Source organism: Gorilla gorilla, chromosome 21 (genome assembly GCF_029281585.2).
Source record: "Gorilla gorilla gorilla isolate KB3781 chromosome 21, NHGRI_mGorGor1-v2.1_pri, whole genome shotgun sequence".
Classification (NCBI taxonomy): domain Eukaryota; kingdom Metazoa; phylum Chordata; class Mammalia; order Primates; family Hominidae; genus Gorilla; species Gorilla gorilla.
The window spans coordinates 68,788,029-68,809,335 of NC_073245.2; the positions used below are offsets into that span (position 1 = coordinate 68,788,029).

The 21,307-nt window shown below is 47.9% G+C and overlaps 2 protein-coding genes across 4 annotated transcripts; both read left to right on the forward strand.

Annotated features, from left to right (window-relative positions):
- Window positions 1–3,607: 3,607 nt before the first annotated feature.
- LOC129529112 (protein FAM209A) lies at window positions 3,608–12,465 on the forward strand. Of its 3 annotated transcripts, XR_008674521.2 has the most exons (4): window positions 3,608–3,994; window positions 4,740–5,034; window positions 6,056–6,137; window positions 12,333–12,465. XR_008674521.2 is itself a non-coding variant. In XM_055372892.2 (3 exons), the coding sequence occupies exons 1-2, from the start codon at window positions 3,617–3,619 to the stop codon at window positions 5,004–5,006; spliced, it is 645 nt and encodes a 214-aa protein (XP_055228867.2). In that variant the 5' UTR covers window positions 3,608–3,616; the 3' UTR covers window positions 5,007–5,034; window positions 5,131–5,242. The 3 variants fall into 3 exon arrangements, 2 of the variants coding, with proteins under 2 accessions (XP_055228867.2, XP_055228866.2); XM_055372892.2 differs by lacking the exons at window positions 6,056–6,137; window positions 12,333–12,465 and adding an exon at window positions 5,131–5,242; XM_055372891.2 differs by lacking the exons at window positions 6,056–6,137; window positions 12,333–12,465 and having other exon boundaries at window positions 4,740–5,088.
- LOC129529113 (protein FAM209B) lies at window positions 12,127–15,434 on the forward strand. The gene is made up of 2 exons (XM_055372893.1): window positions 12,127–12,500; window positions 15,086–15,434. The coding sequence occupies exons 1-2, from the start codon at window positions 12,252–12,254 to the stop codon at window positions 15,350–15,352; spliced, it is 516 nt and encodes a 171-aa protein (XP_055228868.1). The 5' UTR covers window positions 12,127–12,251; the 3' UTR covers window positions 15,353–15,434.
- The last annotated feature ends 5,873 nt before the right edge of the window (window positions 15,435–21,307 follow it).

Below are 21,307 nucleotides of genomic sequence, written 5' to 3' on the forward strand. Positions count from 1 at the left end.
TTTCACCAGGCTGGAATTTCCCAATCCTAGCAAGCCTGGGAGAGCTGCAGGAGACCAGGGCGTATTTCATCCCTTATCTACAACTGCATAAGACAGACACTCCCAGAGCGGCCATTTTAGAGACCTCCCCCTGAGAATGCATTCTTTTCCCAGGGCTGTTCCTTGCTGAGAAAAAGAATTCAGTGATATTTCTCCTATTTGCTTTTGCAAGAAGAGAAATATGACTCTGTTCTGCCCGGCTCTGCAGGCAGTCAGACCTTAAGGTTATCTCCCTTGTTCCCTGAAAATTGCTGTTATCCTGTTCTTCTAGGATGCCCAGATTTCATATTGTTCAAACACGTTTTACAAACAATTTGTACAGATAACGCAATCATCACAGGGTCCTGAGGCGACATACATCCTCAGCTTACGAAGACGACGGAATTAAGAGATTCAAGTAAAGACAGGCATAGGAAATTATAAGAGTATTGATTGGGGAAGGAATAAATGTCCATGAAATCTTCACAATTTATGTTCTTCTGCCGTGGCTTCAGCCAGTCCCTCCCTTTGGGGTCCCTGACTTCCTGCAACACCACAGCACTTCATTTCCAACAAATGAGATGAAAACTGTGCCAAAATGAATGAAAGAAGTGCCGCCCCACCCCACAGCCCAGACAGAAGTTTGGCTCAAAGATCTGGTCTGCTTTCCTACTGGTCCTGCTCTATTGGAGAGTGCTCTAGACTTTTGAATACATATAGGAAAAAGTGATTCCCATTATTAAAGACGTGAACATTTCCAAATAACAAAATCACATGTGGCAAAACTTGTGAGCATTTCTGTTGTTTGGGGCCATTCCTGTAAACCACGTCTGTTTGCCCCTTACTGCTCCATCGCACCACAGCCACCAAACTTCCCAGCCGACTTAAGACACGGGCTGACTGAGCACTGTGGCTCCCGTTTGCAGTCCCAGCACTTTGGAAGGCTGAGGCAGGAGGACTGCTTGAGCCCAGGAGTTTTGAGACTAGCCTGGGCAACACAGGGAGACCCTGTCTCTACCAAAAATGAAACAAAAATTATCCAGACCCTGTCTCTACCAAAAACAAAACAAAAGAAAACAAAAATTATCGAGGCTGCAGTGAGCCAAGATCATTCCACTGCACTCCAGTCTGGGTGACACAGCAAGACCCTATCTCAAAGAAAAGACACAGGCTGTGTATGGACATGTGGCCTCTGAAAATAATTAGCCATCCCTCAAAGCTGCTGGAATGGGGAACACTGGGGACAGGGAGCAGCATGATGCCAAGGACAGGCCTCCAAACTGAGGTCACAGGGTGGCCCAAGGCCCTGGAAATCAGGGCAGCTGCCTCTACAGTGGGTGTAATTCCAGGCAGTAGCTGCCAAGCTGAGTGGGCCCCTTGCAAGAAGAGAAGTGCCCGTCTTCTGATCAACCCAGAGATTTGCATCTCCCCATCGTGCCCAGTCTCTGGCAGGAATCCCCACTCCCCAGCCAACACTGCACCATGCTCATGGAGGAAGAAGCTGTGCAGCACAGCCCAACAGTGTTTTCCCCTTTCGGTTTTCTAGAATAGTCTTGCAGAACTACTTTTTGGTTTTTTTTTTTTTTGAGAGTCTCACTCTGTTGCCCAGGCTGGAGTGCAGTGGCACCACCTCAGCTCACTGCAACCACCGCCTCCTGGATTCAAGCGATTCTCCTGCCTCAGCTCCCGAGTAGCTGAGATTACAGGTGTGCACCAAAACACCTGGCTAATTTGTTTTTATTTTCAGTGGAGACAAGGTTTCACCATGTTGGTCAGGCTGGCCTCAAACTCTTTGACCTCAGGTGATCTGCATGCCTTGGCCTCCCAAAGTGCTGGGATTACAGGCATGAGCCACTGCCCCTGGCCATAGTCTTGCAGAACTACTTTGTCACTCCACAGAGCTCAGTAGTTCAAGGCACAGTGAAGGTGCCCAGCTGAACTTTGATTATTTCCTATGCAGCATAAAGTTCTGCTCCTCGGGAGTAAATCTGCAAATCAGAGCCTTCCTCAGGAAGATAGCTCTACAGATGACCCAGGGGAACAAGTACAAGCTGTGCGTTCCAGCACCCAGGATTTCTTGTTTCATGTCATTTTAAAGAACTCATGGTTTCAGGTATACTATGGAGTCCTAGGTTTATTCCCAGCCTTGGCCTCAGTTGTCAAGCTAGCTGTTCCTTCTCACTTGGGGGATTCAGCCCCTTCCCATTTTACCCTCCAACTCCTAATCATCTCCCCTGCTCTACTCAACCATCTTTTTCTGGACACTCTTCCTGCATAACCTAGTTTAGAGCAGTCCCCTTGTGCTAGTCTCTAAAGCTTCCTGTTCTTATCACAATTTTAATCAAAGTATACTCTCTCTTTTTTTTTTTTTTCTTCCTGAGATGGAGTCTCACTCTGTTGCCTGGGCTAGAGTGCGGTGGTGCGATCTCAGCTCACTGCAACCTCTGCCTCCCAGGTTCAAGTGATTCTCCTGCCTCAGCTTCCCAACTAGCTGGGCCTACAGGCCTATGCCACCATGCCGGGCTAATTTTTGTTTAGTAGACATGGGGTTTCACCATGTTGGCCAGGCTATTCTCCAGCTCCTGACCTCAGGTGACCCACCTGCCTTGGCCTCCCAAAGTGCTGGGACTACAGGTGTGAGCCACCACACCCGGCCAAAAGTATACTCTTAACCCAGGGTGGGCACACACTGCTACGATCAATGATGGTGTGAGGTAATAGTGAGTGGTGGGGACTGTGGAGGGAATATGGCCACTGAAAGGACGGTTTCACTTGGCTGCAGCAGAGAGACTGGTTCCATGAGGGTGTGCACTCATTGTTTCTGGACCTCCCATATTTTCAAAGGAAGCCAGAATGTGGAGTTTTAAAGTGAAATGCCCCCCAATATTTAAGTACTGACCATTTTTAAAAACAATGTAGGCCAAACAAAACACATAGGTGGGCCGGGCGCAGTGGCTCATGCCTGTAATCCCAACACTTTAGGAGGCCGAGGCAGGTGGATCACCTGAGGTCGGAATTTCGGGACTAGCCTGACCAACATGGAGATACCCTGTCTCTACTAAAAATACAAAATTAGCCAAGCGTGATGGTGGATGCCTGTAATCCCAGCTACTCAGGAGGCTGAGGCAGGAGAATGGCTTGAATCCGGGAGGCGGAGGTTGCGGTGAGCTAAGATCATTGCACTCCAGTCTGGGCTAAGATCATCGCACTCCAGTCTGGGCAACAAGAGCAAAATTCCGTCCCCAAAAAAAACAAAAACAAATTTTTTGTTTGTTTAGTTTGAGCCACATAGGTGGCTCCAAATTTGTAGGTAGCCTGTGGTTTAATATCTTTCTCTCCCGTTTAACTCAGCTCCACGGGGCACATGGCATCTCCCTCTGCTCATCACAATGTCTGGATCAAACAAATGAAAAACAAAAACATGATGGCCTCTCCCAGCAAAGCTCCAGGGTTGGAAAGCGTCCCCTGGCAGGGAATTGGCACCCTGTCGTGCCCATCCTCTCTCTCTGACTGCCTGCTGGAAATGCCCCCATCTCCCTTTGAGTCCTCCTCCCGGGCGACCCCTGGGACCTGTAACCTCTGTCCTGAAATCATCACAATGGCCAGGGTGGCCTCAGCTCAGGGCCTCTGTGACATCACCAAGGGCCTGGCACCAGGTGCCCAGTCTCCCAGTTGCGAGGGCAAGCAAACCCGTCATGAGCAACTCCCTTCCCCATCTCTGCTCACCATGTGGACACTGAAATCGTCCCTGGTCCTGCTTCTGTGCCTCACCTGCAGCTATGCCTTTATGTTCTCTTCTCTGAGACAGAAAACTAGCGAACCCCAGGGGAAGGTGCAATACGGAGAGCACTTTCGGATTCGGCAGAATCTACCAGAGCACACCCAAGGCTGGCTTGGGAGCAAATGGCTCTGGCTTTTGTTTGCTGTTGTGCCGTTTGTGATACTGAAGTGTCAAAGAGACAGTGAGAAGAATAAGGTAAGGATGGCTCCATTTTTTTACACCATATTGATTCAATCTCAGGAGTCTCAGGGAAACGGATGTTCTAGTGAGTCTAGGCGGCACCGTTGGGTATAATGAACCGACCTCATGGTCCTGGGCAAAGTTGGCAAATTCACTTCCTGATGTATCCTTAGTGAAGACAATTGTCCCCAGATCCACAGATACTGGGACAAAGAGTGGAAGGTGACTTCTGCTTACTGGCTCACAGATTTTCTGGTTAGATGGATTTTTTCAAATGTAGGATAGATTCAAGAACTTATGGTGTGTTTCAGAAAGTCAAAATTATTCACAGGGCCAGATTCACTAGCCCCTGTTTTTTAAATTCTTGCTAGTGTTTGACTTACTACAAAATCCTGAGCTAAATGGAAATGGTATCATTATCCCAACAAAATAAGAGACTTGTGCTGAAGAGATAAAGGTGTAAGGTAGTTTGAGCTGGTCCTGAAAGTGACCGCAGACAACTCTTTCAGGTAGAAAGGGAAGGGGAGAGAAAGTGCGTTCTCCCCTAGAAAGACCCAGCACTTCATAATCCTGTGCCCAAACTGATGAGAGCAGGGATCGGCAAACCCTTCCTGTAAAGGGCCAGGGAGGCTGTGAATATTTTCAGCTTTGTGGGCAGTATGGTCTTCTTGCAACTACTCAAGTCTGCTGTTGTAACACGAACTGTGTCAAAACCAACAAAGTTCACAATATTACTGACCTTGAGTATCTTTCCTGACAGGAGCAGAGTCCTCCTGGCCTTCGAGGCGGCCAACTTCACTCTCCATTAAAGAAAAAAAGAAATGCTTCCCCCAACAAAGACTGTGCATTCAATAGCTTAATTGAACTCGAGGTGGAGCTTATGAAATTTGTGTCCAAAGTGCGGAATCTTAAAGGTGCCGTGGCAACAGGCAGTGGCAGTAACCTCAGGCTTCGAAAGTCAGAGATGCCTGCAGATCCATACCATGTCACGATCTGTGAAATATGGGGAGAAGAAAGCTCTAGCTGAATGGATTTGTGTGTCAGGAGAGAAAAAAGTTGAGTGTTGACAAACTGTATGCAAACTAATAAAACTATTCTGAAGAAAAGAACTTCCATGTTTGAGATCTTGCTTCTTTTGTTTTTTTCACTAGAAGAAAAAGTGAATGGGAGACCAGTAGCCATAGCAGTGATGGTTTTGTTTTTGCCTCTCTCACGTCGTCTAGAGCTGTGGGTGGTGACGAGAGCACCGAAAGCTACATAATAGTACGTGATGAGCTCGTGCTTCCGTGCAATGGCCGCGGGTGGACGATGGAGCTAGGGAAATTTGGGATAAGATGCTGACGTCACTTCCATACAAACTCTCACTCTCTATGGTATCTATTTGTGCAAGATACAGAACTGCTTTTTATCTTTGATTTATTACAAAAGACGGCGTTAATGATAGTTTTAAAATGGTAAAATGATTCAATTAGGAGGGGTGTATTCTAGAGTTATCTGATTCTCTCACCACAAGAGTCCTTTCACTCATTCCATGTCAAAGGTTCCGTATATATTGACTTTTCCTTCTACCACACTAGCAGTTACATTTGTCAATAATTGGATTAAAAAAAAAAGGGGATGAGGCAGGAGAATCGCTCAAACCCGGGAGGCAGAGGTTGCATTGAGATCGCACCACTGCACTCCAGCCTGGGCGACAGAGCGAGACTCCATCTCAAAAGAAAAAAACAAAAAGGAGAGGCCCGGCATGGTGGCCCACACCTGTAATCTTAGCCCATTGGGAGGCCGAGGCAGGAGGACTGATTGAGCCTAGGAGTTTGAAACCACCCTGGGCTACATAGTGAGACCCCATCTCTATTATTTTAAATTAACAAGAAAACGGAGAAAGAATTCATTCATCCTATGCCATTGGAGTTTTGGATACAAGTATGCTAACCAGGGGCTCCCAGATTAATTGACATGTTCTTTATCCTACTTATTCAAAATGTGGGTATTTTACATGTTACTGTGGCTGATGGCTTCTCTGTACATACTTAGGTGCTTGCCTAATGGTGATTTCTATTTTCCTCTCTCCTACAGTGTTTATTGATTGGAATTCTGCTGTAAGAAGAGCTGTTCCTTCGCCGATGATTGACGGATGGATTTCTGTGTGGACTTACAGGTGTGTTTTTTTTTTTGGTTATTTTCTGGCTCCACCTTTCCCACCTTTGGCATTAGGAGCTGCTTCGGGTTGGCACTTGTGTTCTGTGAGCAAGCCCCTTCCTCTTTTGAGCAATTCCTTACTTTCTGGCAACCCAAGATGCTCCATGCTCATCTGGTTCATTGCCTGCCTTCATCCTGGAATCAGCCACTTCCCCAAGGGGCCAGGTTCCCTTTCTTGGAGAATGGTGACCCGCCCTCCTGCAGCCAGGATCATGACTTATCTTAAAATCCTTCATTTAATTCATCTGCAAAATGTCTCTTGCCACATGAACAGCAGGCCCACAGGTCCCAGGAATGAGTGCATAGGCATCTCTGGGGCCAGTACCCAGTTGACCAGTGCTGTCATCCTCACAAGCATCAAAGTCACCCAGGGCCCAAGGAAGACCAAGACCATGAGGCAGGAGGCCATGGCTTCTGCGGCTGCAGCAGAAGCAGGAGAGGGAGGCAGGGCAGACAGCAGCCCAGATGCCTGGGGCCTCAGGGGAAGGAGGCCCTGCCTCGAAGGCATAGGCGTCCCTCAAGGGTCCCAACCCCGGGCCCTGAAGGGTGGGCAGCATCTTCCCGGGAAGAATATGGTGGCTGGGCATGGTGGCTTATGTCTGTAATCCCAGCACTTTGGGAGGCCAAGGTGGACAGATCACCTGAGGTCAGGAGTTCAAGACCAGCCTGGCCAACATGGTGAAACCCCGTCTCTATCAAAAATACAAAAATTAGCTGGGCATGGTGGAAGACACCTGTAATCCCAGCTACTCAGGAGGCTGAGGCAGGAGAATCACTTGAACCCAGGAGGTGGAGGTGGCAGTGAGCTGAGATTGCACCACCGCACTCCAGCCTGGGCAACAGAGCTAGACTCTGTCTCAAAAAAATAAATAAATAAAAAGAATGGTTACCCAGGTGCGGTGGTGTGCACCTGTGGTCCCAGCTACTTGGGAGGCTAAGGTAGGAGCATCTTTTGGGTCTGGGAGGTCGAGGCTGCAGTGAGCCATGATTGCACCATAGTACTACAGCCTGGGTGGTGGCGTGAGACCCTGTCTTCAAAATAAAAATAAAAATAATGTTTGGGGGCTGGGCAAAATGATTCTCACTTGTAATCTTAGCACTATGGGAAATTGGGGAAGGCAGATCACTTGAGCCCAGAGGTTCAAGACCACCCTGCACAACATGGCAAAACCCTCTCTACAAAAAAAAAAAAAAAAAAAAAAAAAAAATTAGCCGGGCATGGTTGCATGCACCTGTAGTCCCAGCTACTCAGGAGGTTGAGGTGGGAGGATCCCCTGAGCCCAGGAGGTGGAGGTTGCAGTGAGCTATGATTGCACCACTGCATTCCAGCCTGGGTGACAGAGCCAGACCTTGTGTCCAAAAAAAAAAGTTGGGGTGCTTTAGTCCTTAGGAGTAGTCCTAGGGAAACAGAATCTCTCTCTCTGACTTTCTGTCCTCCTTTCCCTGCCCAAGGTAGGACTCTAATCAGATTGGGAGCCCAAAGACCTCATTCGAGAGGGTCATGCCACATACCCTAGAGCAAGGAAAGCTGCACAGAGAGACCAAGAGGAATCTGGACAGGCCCTGATGGGTTCCCCAATCAGTCTGTTAATATGAGAGCATATTAATTTTTGGCCCAATCACATTTCTTCATGATTGTATATCATCCCTGTTTAATGAAGCTGCCATTAAAAAGCTGCCAAAAGAAGACCCAGCATGGTGGCTCACACCTGTAATCCCAGCACTCTGGGAGGCCGAGGTGGGTGAATCACCTGAGGTCAGGAGTTTGAGACCAACCTGGCCAACATGGTGAAACTCTGTCTCTACTAAAAATACAAAATTAGCCGGGTGCAGTGGTGCCCGCCTGTAATCCCAGCTACTTGGGAGGCTGAGGCAGGAGAATCGCTTGAACCCAGGAGGCGGAGTTTGCAGTGAGTCAATATTGTGCCACTGCACTACAGCCTAAGTGACAGAGTGAGACCCTATTTCAAAAAAAAAGAAAACAAATTATTCTTAGGCTGGATGTGGTGGCTCACACCTGTAATCCCAGCACTTTGGGAGGCCAAGGTAGGCGGATCACCTGAGGTCAGTTCAAGACCACCCTGGCCAACAAGGTGAAACCCTGTCTCTACTAAAAATACAAAAATTAGCAAAGCATGGTGGTGGGTGCCTGTAATCCCAGCTACTTGGGAGGCTGAGGCAGGAGAATTGCTTGAACCCTGGAGGCTGCAGTGAGCTGAGATTGTGCCATTGCACTCCAGTGGGTGACAGAGTGAGACTCCATCTCAAAAATAATAATAATAATTAAAAAATAAAAATACAGGCCTGGCACGATGGCTCAGTCCTATAATCCCAGCATTTTGGGAGGCCGAGGCAGGCGAATCATCTGAGGTCAGGAATTTGAGACCAGCCTGGCCAACATGGTGAAACCTCATCTCTACTAAAAATACAAAAATTAGTTGGGTGTGGTGGCATGCGCCTGTAATCCCAGCTACTCAGGAGGCTGAGGCAGGAGAATCTCTTGAACCCAGGAGGTGGAGGTTGCAGTGAGCCGAGATCGTGCCATTGCACTCCAGCCTGGGCAACAGAGTGAGACTCCATCTCAAAAAAAGAATAAATAAATAAACAAATAATAAATACAAATACGAAAATTAGGCAGGCGTGATGGCATGCACCTGTAGTCCCAGCTACTCAGGAGGCTGAGGAGTGAGAATCACTTGAACCTGGGAGGCAGAGCTTGCAGTGAGCTGACGTAGTGCCCCTGCACTCCAGCCTGGGCGACACAGCAAGACTCTGTCTCAAAACAACGACAACAAAAATCCACTCAACCACCCACCCACCCACACACCCATCCATCCAGCCATCCACCCATCCATCCATTCATCCATCCACCCACCCACTAACCCATCCATCCATCTACCCACCCACCCATCCACCCTCCCACCCACTCATCCATCCATTCAACAACATACTGAGTATCTACTGTATGCCATTTTGGCAAGGAGCAGGAATGGAGGACAAAGTCGTAGGCAGGAAAAGGATTCTGGAAAAGTGGTCCAGGCAGACGTCAGGACAAAGGGAAGAGTTTGCTCAAGTTTGTCATGTGGAGGAACAGAGAGGACGCTGGCAGGGCAGGTGGGAATGGAGGAAGCTGGGTTTGCTGGGTTGGTAAGGGCCAGATCAGACATCATTTTACAGAAGGATTCATTGAACAACTATGGTATGTACCACATGTGTTCTTTTCTTTTTCCCCTAGACTGCTCAGGAGAATTTATTCATTTTTTTTTTTAGAGACAGAGTCTTGCTCTGTTGCCCAGGTTATAGTGCAATGGCATCATCTGAGCTCATTGCAGCCGCAACTCCTGGGCTCAAGTGATTCTCCTGCCCCAGCCTCCCAAGTAGCTAAGATTACAGGCATGCACCACCACACTCGGCTAATTTTTTTTTTTTTTTTTTTTTTTTGTATTTTTAGTGGCGACAGTGTTTCACCATGTTGGTCAGGCTGGTCTCGAACTCCTGACCTCAGATGATCTGCTCACATTGGCTTCCCAAAGTGCTGGGACTACAGGCATGAGCCACTGCCCCTGGCCATAGCTTGTAGAACTTCTTTGTCACTCCACAGAGCTCAGTACAATTTAAGGCACAGCGAGGGTGCCCAGCAGACCCTTGATTATTTCCTATGCAGCATGAAGTTCTGCTCCTCGGGAGTAAGTCTGCGAATCAGAGCCTTCCTCAGGAAGATAGCTCTACAGATGACCCAGGGGAACAAGTACAAGCTGTGCGTTCCAGCACCCAGGATTTCTTGTTTCATGTCATTTTAAAGAACTCATGGTTTCAGGTATACTGTGGAGTCCTAGGTTCATTCCCAGCCTTGGCCTCAGTTGTCAAGCTAGCTGTTCCTTCTTACTTGGAGGATTCAGCCCCTTCCCATTTTACCCTCCAACTCCTAATCATCTCCCCTGCTCTACTCAACCATCTTTTTCTGGACACTCTTCCTGCATAACCTAGTATAGAGCAGTCCTCTTGTGCTAGTCTCTAAAGCTTCCTGTTCTTATCACAACTGTTTTTTCTTTTTTCTTTTTTTTTTTTTTTTGAGATGGAGTTTCGCTCTTGTTGCCCAGGCTGGAGTGCAATGGCACGATCTCAGCTCACCGCAACCTCTGCCTCCCAGGTTCAAGCAATTCTCCTGCCTCAGCCTCCCGAGTAGCTGGGATTACAGGCATGCACCACCATGCCCAGCTAATTTTTTTGTATTTTTAGTAGAGATGGAGTTTCTCCATGTTGGCTTGGCTGGTCTCAAACTCTCGACCTTAGGTGATCCGCCCACCTCACCCTCCCAAGGTGCTGGGATTACAGGCATGAGCCACCGTGCCCGGCCTCTTACCACAATTTTAATCGAACTATACTCTTTTTTCTTTTCTGAGACACAGTCTCACTCTGTCACCCAGGCTGGAGTAGAGTGTCTTGATCTCAGCTCACTGCAACCTCTGCCTCCAAGGTTCAAATGATTCTCCTGCCTCAGCCTCCCAAGTAGCTGAGATTGCAGGCATGCATTGCCACACCTGGCTAATTTTTGTATTTTTAGTAGAGATGGGGTCTCGCTATGTTAGCCAGATTGGTCTGGAACTCCTCCTGACCTCAGGTGATCTGCCCACCCTGGCCTCCCAAAGTGCTGGGATTACAGGTGTGAGCCCCTGCCCCTGTGCCTGGCCCAGTGTATACTCTTTTTTTCTTTTCTTTTTTTTTTTTTTTTTTTTTGAGACTGAGCCCTGCTCTGTTGCCCAGACTGGAATGCAGTGGCGCCATCTAAGCTCACTGTAACCTCTGCTTCCCGGGTTCAAGTGATTCTCCTGTCTCAGCCTCCCAAGTAGCTGGGATTACAGGCACATGCCACCACGCCCGGCTAATTTGTGTATTTTTAGTAGAGATGGGGTTTCACCATGTTGGCCAGGCTGGTCTCAAACTTCTGACCTTGGGTGATCCGCCTACCTTGGCCTCCCAAAGTGCTGGGATTACAGGTGTGAGCCACTGGGCCTGGCTCCAAAGTGTACTCTTAACCCAAGGCAGGCACACACTGCTGCTGTCAATGATGGTATGTGGTAATAGGGAGTGGTGGGGACTGTGGAGGGAATATGGCCACAGGATGGATGATTTCACTAGGCTCTAGCAGAAGACTGGTTCTATGACAGTGTGGGCCCAGTGCTTCCAGAACTCTCTTATTTTCTTTTCTTTCTTTTTCTTTTTTTTTTTTTTTTGAGACAGAGTCTTGCTCTGTTGCCAGGCTGGAGTGCAGTGGCACGATCTCGGCTCATCACAACCTCTGCCTCCTGGGTTCAAGCGATTCTCCTGCCTCAGCCTCCCAAGTAGCTGAGACTATAGGCGTGTGCCACCACATCCAGCTAATTTTTGTATTTTTAGTAAAGACGGGGTTTCACCACGTTGGACAGGATGGTCTCGATCTGTTGACCTTGTAATCTGCCCGCCTCAGCCTCCCAAAGTGCTGGGATTACAGGCGTGAGCCACCGCGCCCGGCCACACTCTCATATTTTCAAAGGAAGCCGGAAACCTGGACTTTTAAAGTGAAATACCCACCCCCCACAACATTTAAGTACTGACAAATAATTTTTAGAAACAGCGTAGGCCAAACAAAACACATAGGTGGCTCCGAGTTTGTTGGTAGCCTGTGGTTTAATATCTTTCTCTCCCATTTAACTCAGCTCCACGGGGCACATGGCATCTCCCTCTGCTCATCACAGTGTTTGGATCAAACAAATGAAAAACAAAAACATGATGGCCTCTCCCAGCAAAAGCTCGAGGGTTGGAAAGAGTCCCCTGGCAGGGAATTGGCACCCCGTCGTGCCCATCCTCTCTCTCTGACTGCCTGCTGGAAATGCCCCCATCTCCCTTTGAGTCCTCCTCCCGGGCGACCCCTGTGACCTGTAACCTCTGTCCTGAAATCATCACAATGGCCAGGGTGGCCTCAGCTCAGGGCCTCTGTGACATCACCAAGGGCCTGGCACCAGGTGCCCAGTCTCCCAGTTGCGAGGGCAAGCAAACCCGTCATGAGCAACTCCCTTCCCCATCTCTGCTCACCATGTGGACACTGAAATCGTCCCTGGTCCTGCTTCTGTGCCTCACCTGCAGCTATGCCTTTATGTTCTCTTCTCTGAGACAGAAAACTAGCGAACCCCAGGGGAAGGTGCCGTGTGGAGAGCACTTTCGGATTCGGCAGAACCTACCAGAGCACACCCAAGGCTGGCTTGGGAGCAAATGGCTCTGGCTTTTGTTTGCTGTTGTGCCGTTTGTGATACTGAAGTGTCAAAGAGACAGTGAGAAGAATAAGGTAAGGATGGCTCTATTTTTTTACACCATATTGATTCAATCTCAGGAGTCTCAGGGAAACGGATGTTCTAGTGAGTCTAGGCGGCACCGTTGGGTATAATGAACCGACCTCATGGTCCTGGGCAAAGTTGGCAAATTCACTTCCTGATGTATCCTTAGTGAAGACAATTGTCCCCACATCCACAGATATTGGGACAAACAGTGGAAGATGACCTCTAGTTTCTTGGCTCAAAGTTCTTCTGGTTAGATGGATTTTTTCAAATGTAGGATAGATTCAAGAACTCAGCCGGGCGCAGTGGTTCATGCTGTAATCCCATCACTTTGGGAGGCCAGGGCAGGTGGATTGTCTGAGGTCGGGAGTTTGAGAACAGCCTGGCCAACACGGTGAAACCCCGTCTCTACTAAAAATACAAAAATTAGCTGGGCATGGCGGCATGTGCCTGTAATCCCAGCTACTTGGGAGGCTGAGGCAGGAGAATGGCTTGAACCCTGGAGGCAGAGGTTGTGGTGAGCTGAGATCACACTACTGCACTCCAGCCTGGGCGACTGAGACTCTGTCTCAAAAAAAAGAACTTATGGTGTGTTTTAGAAGGTCAAAATTATATTATTCACAGGGCCAAATTCACTGTTCCCTTGCTTTTTACATTTTTCCTAGTGTTTGACTTACTGCAAATTCCTGAGCTAAATGGAAATGATATCATCCCAACAAAATATGAGACTTCTGTAAGGAGATAAAGGTGTAGGCCGGGCACAGTGGCTCATGCCTGTAATTCCAGAACTTTGGGAGGCCGAGGCGGGCGGATCACTTGAGGTCAGGAGATTGAGACCAGCCTGGCCAACATGGTGAAACCTCGGCTTTACTAAAAATACACAAATTAGGCCAGGCGCAGTGGCTCACCCCTGTAATCCTAGCACTTTGGGAGGCTGAGGCGGGTGAATCACGAGGTCAGGAGTTTGAGACCAGCTGGGCAACATGGTGAAACCCTGTCTCTACTAAAAATACGAAACCTAGCTGGGCGTAGTGGCGGGCGCCTGTAATCCCAGCTACTCGAGAGGCTGAGGCAGGAGAATCACTTGAACCCTGGAGGCAGAGGTGGTAGTGAGCCGAGATGGAGCCACTGCACTCCAGCCCAGGTGACAGAGTGAGACTCCGTCTCAAAAAAAAAAAAAAAAAAAAAAGGCTGGGTGCAGTGGCTCATGCCTGTAATCCCAGCACTTTGGGAGGCCAAGGCGGACGGATCACCTGAGGTCAGGAAGTTGAGACCAGCCTGACCAACATGGAGAAAGCCCGTCTCTACTAAAAATACAAAATTAGGCGTGGTGGCACATGCCTGTAATCCCAGCTACTTGGGAGGCTGAGGCAGGAGAATCGCTTGAACCTGGGAGGTGGAGGTTGCAGTGAGCTGAAACTGCACCGTTGCCCTCCAGCCTGGGCAACAAGAGCAAAACTCCGTCTCAAAAAAACAAAAAAAACAAAAAAAACAGAAATTAGCTGGGTGTGGTGGCACACACCTGTAATCCCAGCTACTCGGGAGACTGAGGCAGGAGAATCACTTGAACCTGGGAGGCAGAGGTTGCAGTGAGCTGAGATCGTGCCACTGCACTCCAGCCTGGGCAACAAAGTGAGACTCTGTCCCCAAAAAAAAAAAATTAGCTGGTATGGTGGTGGGCACCTGTAGTCCCAGCTACTTGGGAGGCTGAGGCATAAGAGTTGCTTGAACCCCGGCCAGGGGTGGTGGCTCATGCCTGTAATCCCAGCACTTTGGGAAGCCGAGGCGGGTAGATCACCTGAGGTCAGGAGTTCGAGACCAGCCTGGCCAGCATGATAAAACCCTGTCTCTACAAAAATACAAAAATTAGCCGGGCATGATGGCGGGTGCCTGTAATCCCAGCTACTCGGGAGGCTGAGGCAGGAGAATATCTGGAACCTGGGAGGCAGAGGTTGCAGTGAACCGAGATCATGCCACTGCACTCCAGCCTGGGCGACAGGGCAAGACTCCGTCTCACAAAAAAAAAGAATTGCTTGAACCCAGGAAGTGGAGGTTGCGGTGAGCCAAGATCACACCAGCCTGGGTGACAGAGTGAAACTGTGTCTCAAAAAACCAAACAAAAAAAAGAGATGAAGGTGTAAAGTAGTAACAGCTGGGCCTCAAAGTGACCATAAACAATTCTTTCAAGTAGAAGGAGAAAGGGAAAGAAAGCGTTTTCTCCCCTAGAAAGACCCAGCATTTCATGATCCTGCGCCCAAACTGATTAGAGGAAGGATTGGCAAACTTTTTCTGTAAAGGGCCAGAGAGTGAATATTTACAGCTTTGTGGGCAGTACGGTCTTCCTTGCAACTACTCAAATCTGCTGTTGTAACATGAAGCAGCCTTAAGCAATATAGAAATGAGTGAGCATGACTGTGTGCCAATAAAACTTTATTTACAAAAACAGGTGGAGGGCCAAATTTGGCCATAGTCTGCCAGTGCCTGCACTCGAGCACTGCTAGAACCATCTTTTCTTAAATGAGCCCAACTGTCTTGGAACTGTGTCAAAACCAGCAAAGTCCATGATATTATTGACCTTGAATATCTTTCTCGACAGGAGCAGAGTCCTCCTGGCCTTCGAGGCTTCCCATTTCGCACTCCACTAAAGAAAAATCAAAATGCTTCTCTTTACAAAGACTCTGTATTCAATACCTTAAACGAACTTGAAGTGGAGCTTTTGAAATTTGTGTCCAAAGTGCGGAATCTTAAAGGTGCCGTGGCAACAGGTAGTGGCAGTAACCTCAAGCTTCGAAGGTCAGAGATGCCTGCAGATCCATACCATGTCACGATCTGTAAAATATGGGGAGAAGAAAGCTCTAGCTGAATGGATTTGTGTGTCAGGAGAGAAAAAAGTTGCGTGTTGACAAACTGTATGCAAACTAATAAAACTATTCTGAAGAAAAGAACTTCCATGTTTGAGATCTTGCTTCTTTTCTTTTTTTCACTAGAAGAAAAAGTGAATGGGAGACCAGTAGCCATAGCAGTGATGGTTTTGTTTTTTGCCTCTCTCACATCGTCTAGAGCTGTGGGTGGTGAGGAGAGCACCGAAAGCTACATAATAGTACGTGATGAGCTCGTGCTTCCGTGCAATGGCCGCGGGTGGACGATGGAGCTAGGGAAATCTGGGATAAGATGCTGACGTCACTTCCATACAAACTCTCACTCTCTGTAGTATCTACTTGTGCAAGATACAGAACTGCTTTTTATCTTTGATTTATTACAAAAGACGGCGTTAATGATAGTTTTAAAATGGTAAAATGATTCAATTAGGAGGGGTGTATTCTAGAGTTATCTGATTCTCTCACCACAAGAGTTCTTTCACTCATTCCATGTCAAAGGTTCCATGCATTGACTTTTCCTTCTACCAAACTGGCAGTTACATTTGTCAGTAGTTGGATTAAGAAAAAGGGAGAGGCCGGGCATGGTGGCTCACACCTGTAATCTTAGCACTTTGGGAGGCCAAGGCAGGAGGATTGCTTGAGTCCAGGAGTTTGAAGCCACCCTGGGCAACATAGTGAGATTCCTTCTCTATTATTTTTAAATTAGAAAAAAAAAAAAAGGGAAAAACAATTCATCCTTTCTATATCATTGGGGTTTTGGATACAGATGTGCTAACCAGGGGCTCCCCAATCAGTTGATATGTACTTTATCCTACTTATTTAAAATGTGGATATTTTACATGTTAGTGTGGCTGACTCTGCACACACTTAGGGCTGTAAGTCTCCTACTGACCCCTGAGCCGACCTTCCCTCATTTAAAAGGCCAACCTATGGCCGGGTGCGGTGGCTGAAGCCTGTAATCCCAGCATTTTGGGAGGCTGAGGGGGGCAGATCATGAGATCAAGAGATCGAGACCATCCTGGCCAATGTGGTGAAACCTCATCTTTACTAAAAATACAAAAATTAGCTGGGCATGGTGGCAGGCGCCTGTAGTCTCAGCTGTTTGGGAGACTGAGGCAGGAGAATTGCTTGAACCCAGGAGGCGGAGGTTGCGGTAAGCCGAGATCGTGCCACTGCACTCCAGCCTGGCGACAGAGCAAGACTCCATCTCAAAAAAATAATAAATAAATAAATAAAAGGCCACACACACTTGTGCGTGGCTGGAGAGAACAGTTAGCTGTGGGACACCATGGAAATTCCTTTATTTCACTTCAGTCCAAACTTCTGGTGCCTGACAGAGAAGTCCTGAATCTCTGCCACCTTCCTTTATTTGTCCGCTCCCATTATTTGCACGAGGCTTTCAGGATCCTCCCTGCACATGTGATTTTCTCCATGTGTAGGAGGTGACCTCTTGTAAAATGTCCTTGAACATTTTGCTTTTTGTCTTAACGCTCAGCTTTCAATATGGGGGAAATGGAAGGAGCCAAGATTACTCCTTTTGCCTTCCACATTATTTATGAGCGTTTTCAAGCAAACCAGAGTATGTGAGTTATTGTCACAGCCCGCTCTGAAGAAATCCAGATAAGAAAAAAATTGGTTTTAACCAGTAATCTCAAGATGGGGCAGGTTTTAGATTGTCTTCATTTAACCAGTAGCTATTAGATCTGCGGTCAGCAAGCTACAGCTCACAGGCCAATTTGGCCCCCTGCCTATATTTGTACAGCCTTGTGAACTAATAATGATTTTTATATTTTTTCGTGGTTAAAAATATCAGGCAGGGTGTGGTGGTGTGCACCTGTAGTAGTACCAGCTACTCTGGAGGATGAGGCAGGAGGATTGCTTGAGCCCAGGAGTCTGAGTTCAGCCTGAGCAACATAGCGAGAACCTGTTGCTATATATATATATCTATATCTATATCTATCTATATATATATGGCAACATATATATATGGCGACATATATATATATAATATATATATATGAAGACACGAAAATTACATAAAATCCAAATTTTAGCACGCATGAAGTTTTATTGGAACACAGCCACATTCTTTAATTTACATATTATCTATGGCTGCTTTTGTGCCACAGAATTTCCACGTTGTCTATGGGTCTAGCTTTTGTGCTTACAGTGGCAGGCTTGAATTATTGCAACAGAAAACAATATAGCCCACAAATATTTACTAACTGGCCCTTTACAGGACAAGCTTGCCAACCCCTAATTTATGCTAATCTCACATGTTAACAAGCAGAAGCTGGGCACGGTGGCTCACATCCGGAATCCCAGCACTTTGGTAGGCTGAGGTAGGTGGATCACTTGAGGTCAGGAGTTCGAGACCAGCCCAGCCAACATGGGGAAACTCCGTCTCTACTAAAAACACACAATTAGTTAGGCGTGGTGGTGGGTGCCTGTAATCCCAGCTACTTGGGAGGTTGAGGCAGGAGAATCACTTGAACCCGGGAGGTGGAGGTTGCAGTGAGCCGAGATCGCAACATTGCACTCCAGTCTGGGCAAGAGAGCTGGGCAAGTGTCTAATTTTTGTACTTTCAGTAGAGATGGGGTTTCGCCATGTTGCCCAGCCTGGTCTCCGACTCCTGACCTCAGGTGATCCGCCCGCCTCGGCCTCCTAAAGTGCTGGGATTACAGGCGTGAGCCACCGTGCCCGGCCCTACCTCAGCCTTTCTAGTTGCTGGGACCACAGGCATGCACCACCTTGCCAGGCTAATATTTTTAAGATATTTTTTGTAGAGTCTGTTGCCCAGGCTGGTCTTGAACTCCCAAGTTCAAGTGATCCTCCTGCTTAGTCTCCCAAAGTGCTGGGATTACAGGTACGAGCTACCACACCCAGCCTATAAACCATATTTTTGTGTATAGCTCCATCCAGGGCACTAGCAACTAAAGATGGGGATCCTCCGAAAGGGGAAATTGTCAAAACTCCTTAGAGCAAGTGCACCAAGGATGTAAATTAGAACAAAATCTGCTGTACATTTGGATTTAACAATTCCTCAAAAATGGTATCCTCCATGTCTTTGGCCTAGCTTAATACACACTGTGCAGACCACAGTTTTGCCTAGAGAATAGTGTTTTCTCAATCCAGTCAATTTCATGCAGTATCTTCATGCTAAAATGCATTAGATATATTTCTGGAGCCATATCTTAAAGTTACTCAACTCTACTGTCATAGCATAAACTCAAATTCTGTTACCACACCCTGTGGTTTAAAAAGAGAAATTGAGGCCTGGCGCGGTGTCTCATGCCTGTAATCCCAGCACTTTGGGAGACCGAGGCAGGAGTATCCCTTGAGTCTAGGAGTTCAAGACACTCCTGGGTAACATGGTGATACCCTAACTCTACAAAAAATACACAGAATAGTCTGGATAATGGAGCCTTGGGGGAAAAAGTCTTAAAAAAGAAAAGAAAAAAACAAAACAAAAACAAGCAAACAAAAAAAACTGGTCGAGCATGGGGGTGCATGCCTGCAGTCTCAGCTACTAGGGAGGCTGAGGTGGGAGGATCACTTGAGCCCGGGAAGTCGAGGCTGCAGTGAGCCATGATACCACCACTGCAGTCCAGGCTGGGTGACAGAGTGAGACCCTGTCTCAAAAAAAAAATAAGACCAGGTGTGGTGGCTCATGCCTGTAATCCCAGCACTTTGGGAAGCAGAGGTGGGTGGATCACCTGAGGTCAGGAGTTCAAGACCAGCCTGGCCAACATGATGAAACCCCGTCTCTACTAAAAATCCAAAAATCAGCTGAGCATGGTGGTGTGGATCTGTAGTTCCAGCTACTCGGGAGGCTAAGCCAGGAGAATCGTTTGACCAGGGAGGTGGAGGTTGCAGTGAGCCGAGACGATGTCACTGTCCTCCAACCTGAGCAACAGAGTGAGACTCCATCTCAAAAAAAAAATAAAAATTTAAAAATTTAAAAAAGAAAAGAAAATGAAAAATAAAAAGAGAAGCTGATACATAAATGATAACTGCTGATCACTGTAGTTGCCTAAATCCTAAAGTGTTTATCAGAGCAGGTTGACAGCTCAGACTGTCTGCAGAATGCATTCCCTTGCAGCTGTAGGACTCATGGCATTTCGCATCTTCAAAGCCAATAAGGACAGTAAGATTCTAGAGTGAGTCACTAATACAACAGGGGCCTCACAATGTGATGTCATCATGGGAGCCATGGACATCAGCTCTGCCATGCTCTACTGGGTGGAAACAAGTCACTCACGGGTGTGAATACCAGGAATGGGACCCAGCTGCAAAGACGCTGCTCCAGCATGAGGTGATGGAGGCATCGTGCTGGTGCTAATAAAAAATTGAGCATTAGACAGGAGGGGACATGGCCACTGGACAGGGCCTTGTTCATGAACCTGGATGCGGATGGTGGGCTAAATTCTAAGATGGTCCCAAGAGGCACTCACCTTTTGGTTTTTGGGGGGTTTTTTGTTTGCTTGTTTTTGTTTTTGAGATGGAGTTTTGCTCTTGTCACCCAGGCTGGCGTGCAATGGCACAATCTTGGCTCACCGCAACCTCCTCCTCCCGGGTTCAAGCGATTCTCCTGCCTCAGACCCCGGAATAGCTGGGATTACAGGCATGCGCCACCACACCCGGCTAATTTTGTATTTTTAGTAGAGACGGGGTTTCTCCATGTTGGTCAGGCTGGTCTGAAACTCCCGACCTCAGATGATCCGCCCACCTCGGCCTCCCAAAGTGCTGGGATTACAGGCGTGAGCCACTGCCCCCGGCTGGCACTCACCTTTTGTAATCTTTCCCTTGAGTGTGGTGGGAGCTGTGAAGACGATGACATTGTCTTACGTAAGACCCCATAGTAGCCACGAGACTTCCCTGGCGGCCTGAAGATGGAAGCTGCGGTATTGTGAGACCACGGGGGTTCCATGGTAGGGACATGAGGGTGGCCGCTAGGACCCGAAAGAAAGCCTAGACAACAGCTGGGAAGAAAGTGTGGCCTCCAGTGCTACAGCTGTAGAAATGCATTCCACCAACAACCAGTGGCTTGGAAGAGGGAGCCTAAGCCTCAGATGGTAGAGCAACCATGACCGACACCTGATTTCTGCCTGGTAGGACCCTAAGCAGAGACCCCGCCAGCCTTACATGTACTCCTGACCCACAAAAACTGTGTGATAAGTGGGCGTTGTTGTAAGCCACTACACTTATGGCCAAGTTTTTACACAGCAGTTAAAAATGAATACATCATGCATACACACACAAACACACAAAATGTTTCCATCTGCCACTTCTGATACCACAGCTGACACGTCCACCTTGCCCTTTGACCTAGTCACTGGGTCTCTGAACCAGGGAAATGAGACCAAAGAAACAGCAGCCATGGATCAAGAATGAGAACACCCAGTCCCTTGAAAGCAGAGGCTATGAACTATTGGCTCAGACACCAAACCTCCCCTGCCCATACCATGTTTGTTTGGCCCACAGTAATTTTTCTTAACTTTTTCTTTTGAAATAATAATAGGTTCACAGGAAGTTGCAAAGGTGGCACTGAGAGGTCCCGTGTGCTCTTCACCCAGTTTCCTCCTGTGGTTGCGTCTTAGGTAAGTCAATCCCAAAACCAGGGAGTTGACGTGGAGCAACGTGTGTTTGCAGAGCTCTGGGCTGTTTTATCCCCTGCATGGATTCTGGTAATCACCACCACCAACAAGATACACAAGGGCTGGGCGTGGTGGTGCACGCCTCCCAGCACTTTGGGAGGCCTAGGCGAGAAGATCACTTGAGCCCAGGAGTTTGAGACCAGCCTGGGTAACATAGTGAGACCCTGTCTCTACAAAAAATACAAAAATTATCTGGGCATGGTGGCTTGCACCTGTAGTCCTAGGTATTCAGGAAGCTGTGCAGGAGGATTGCTTGAGCCTGGGAGGTCGAGGCTGCAGTG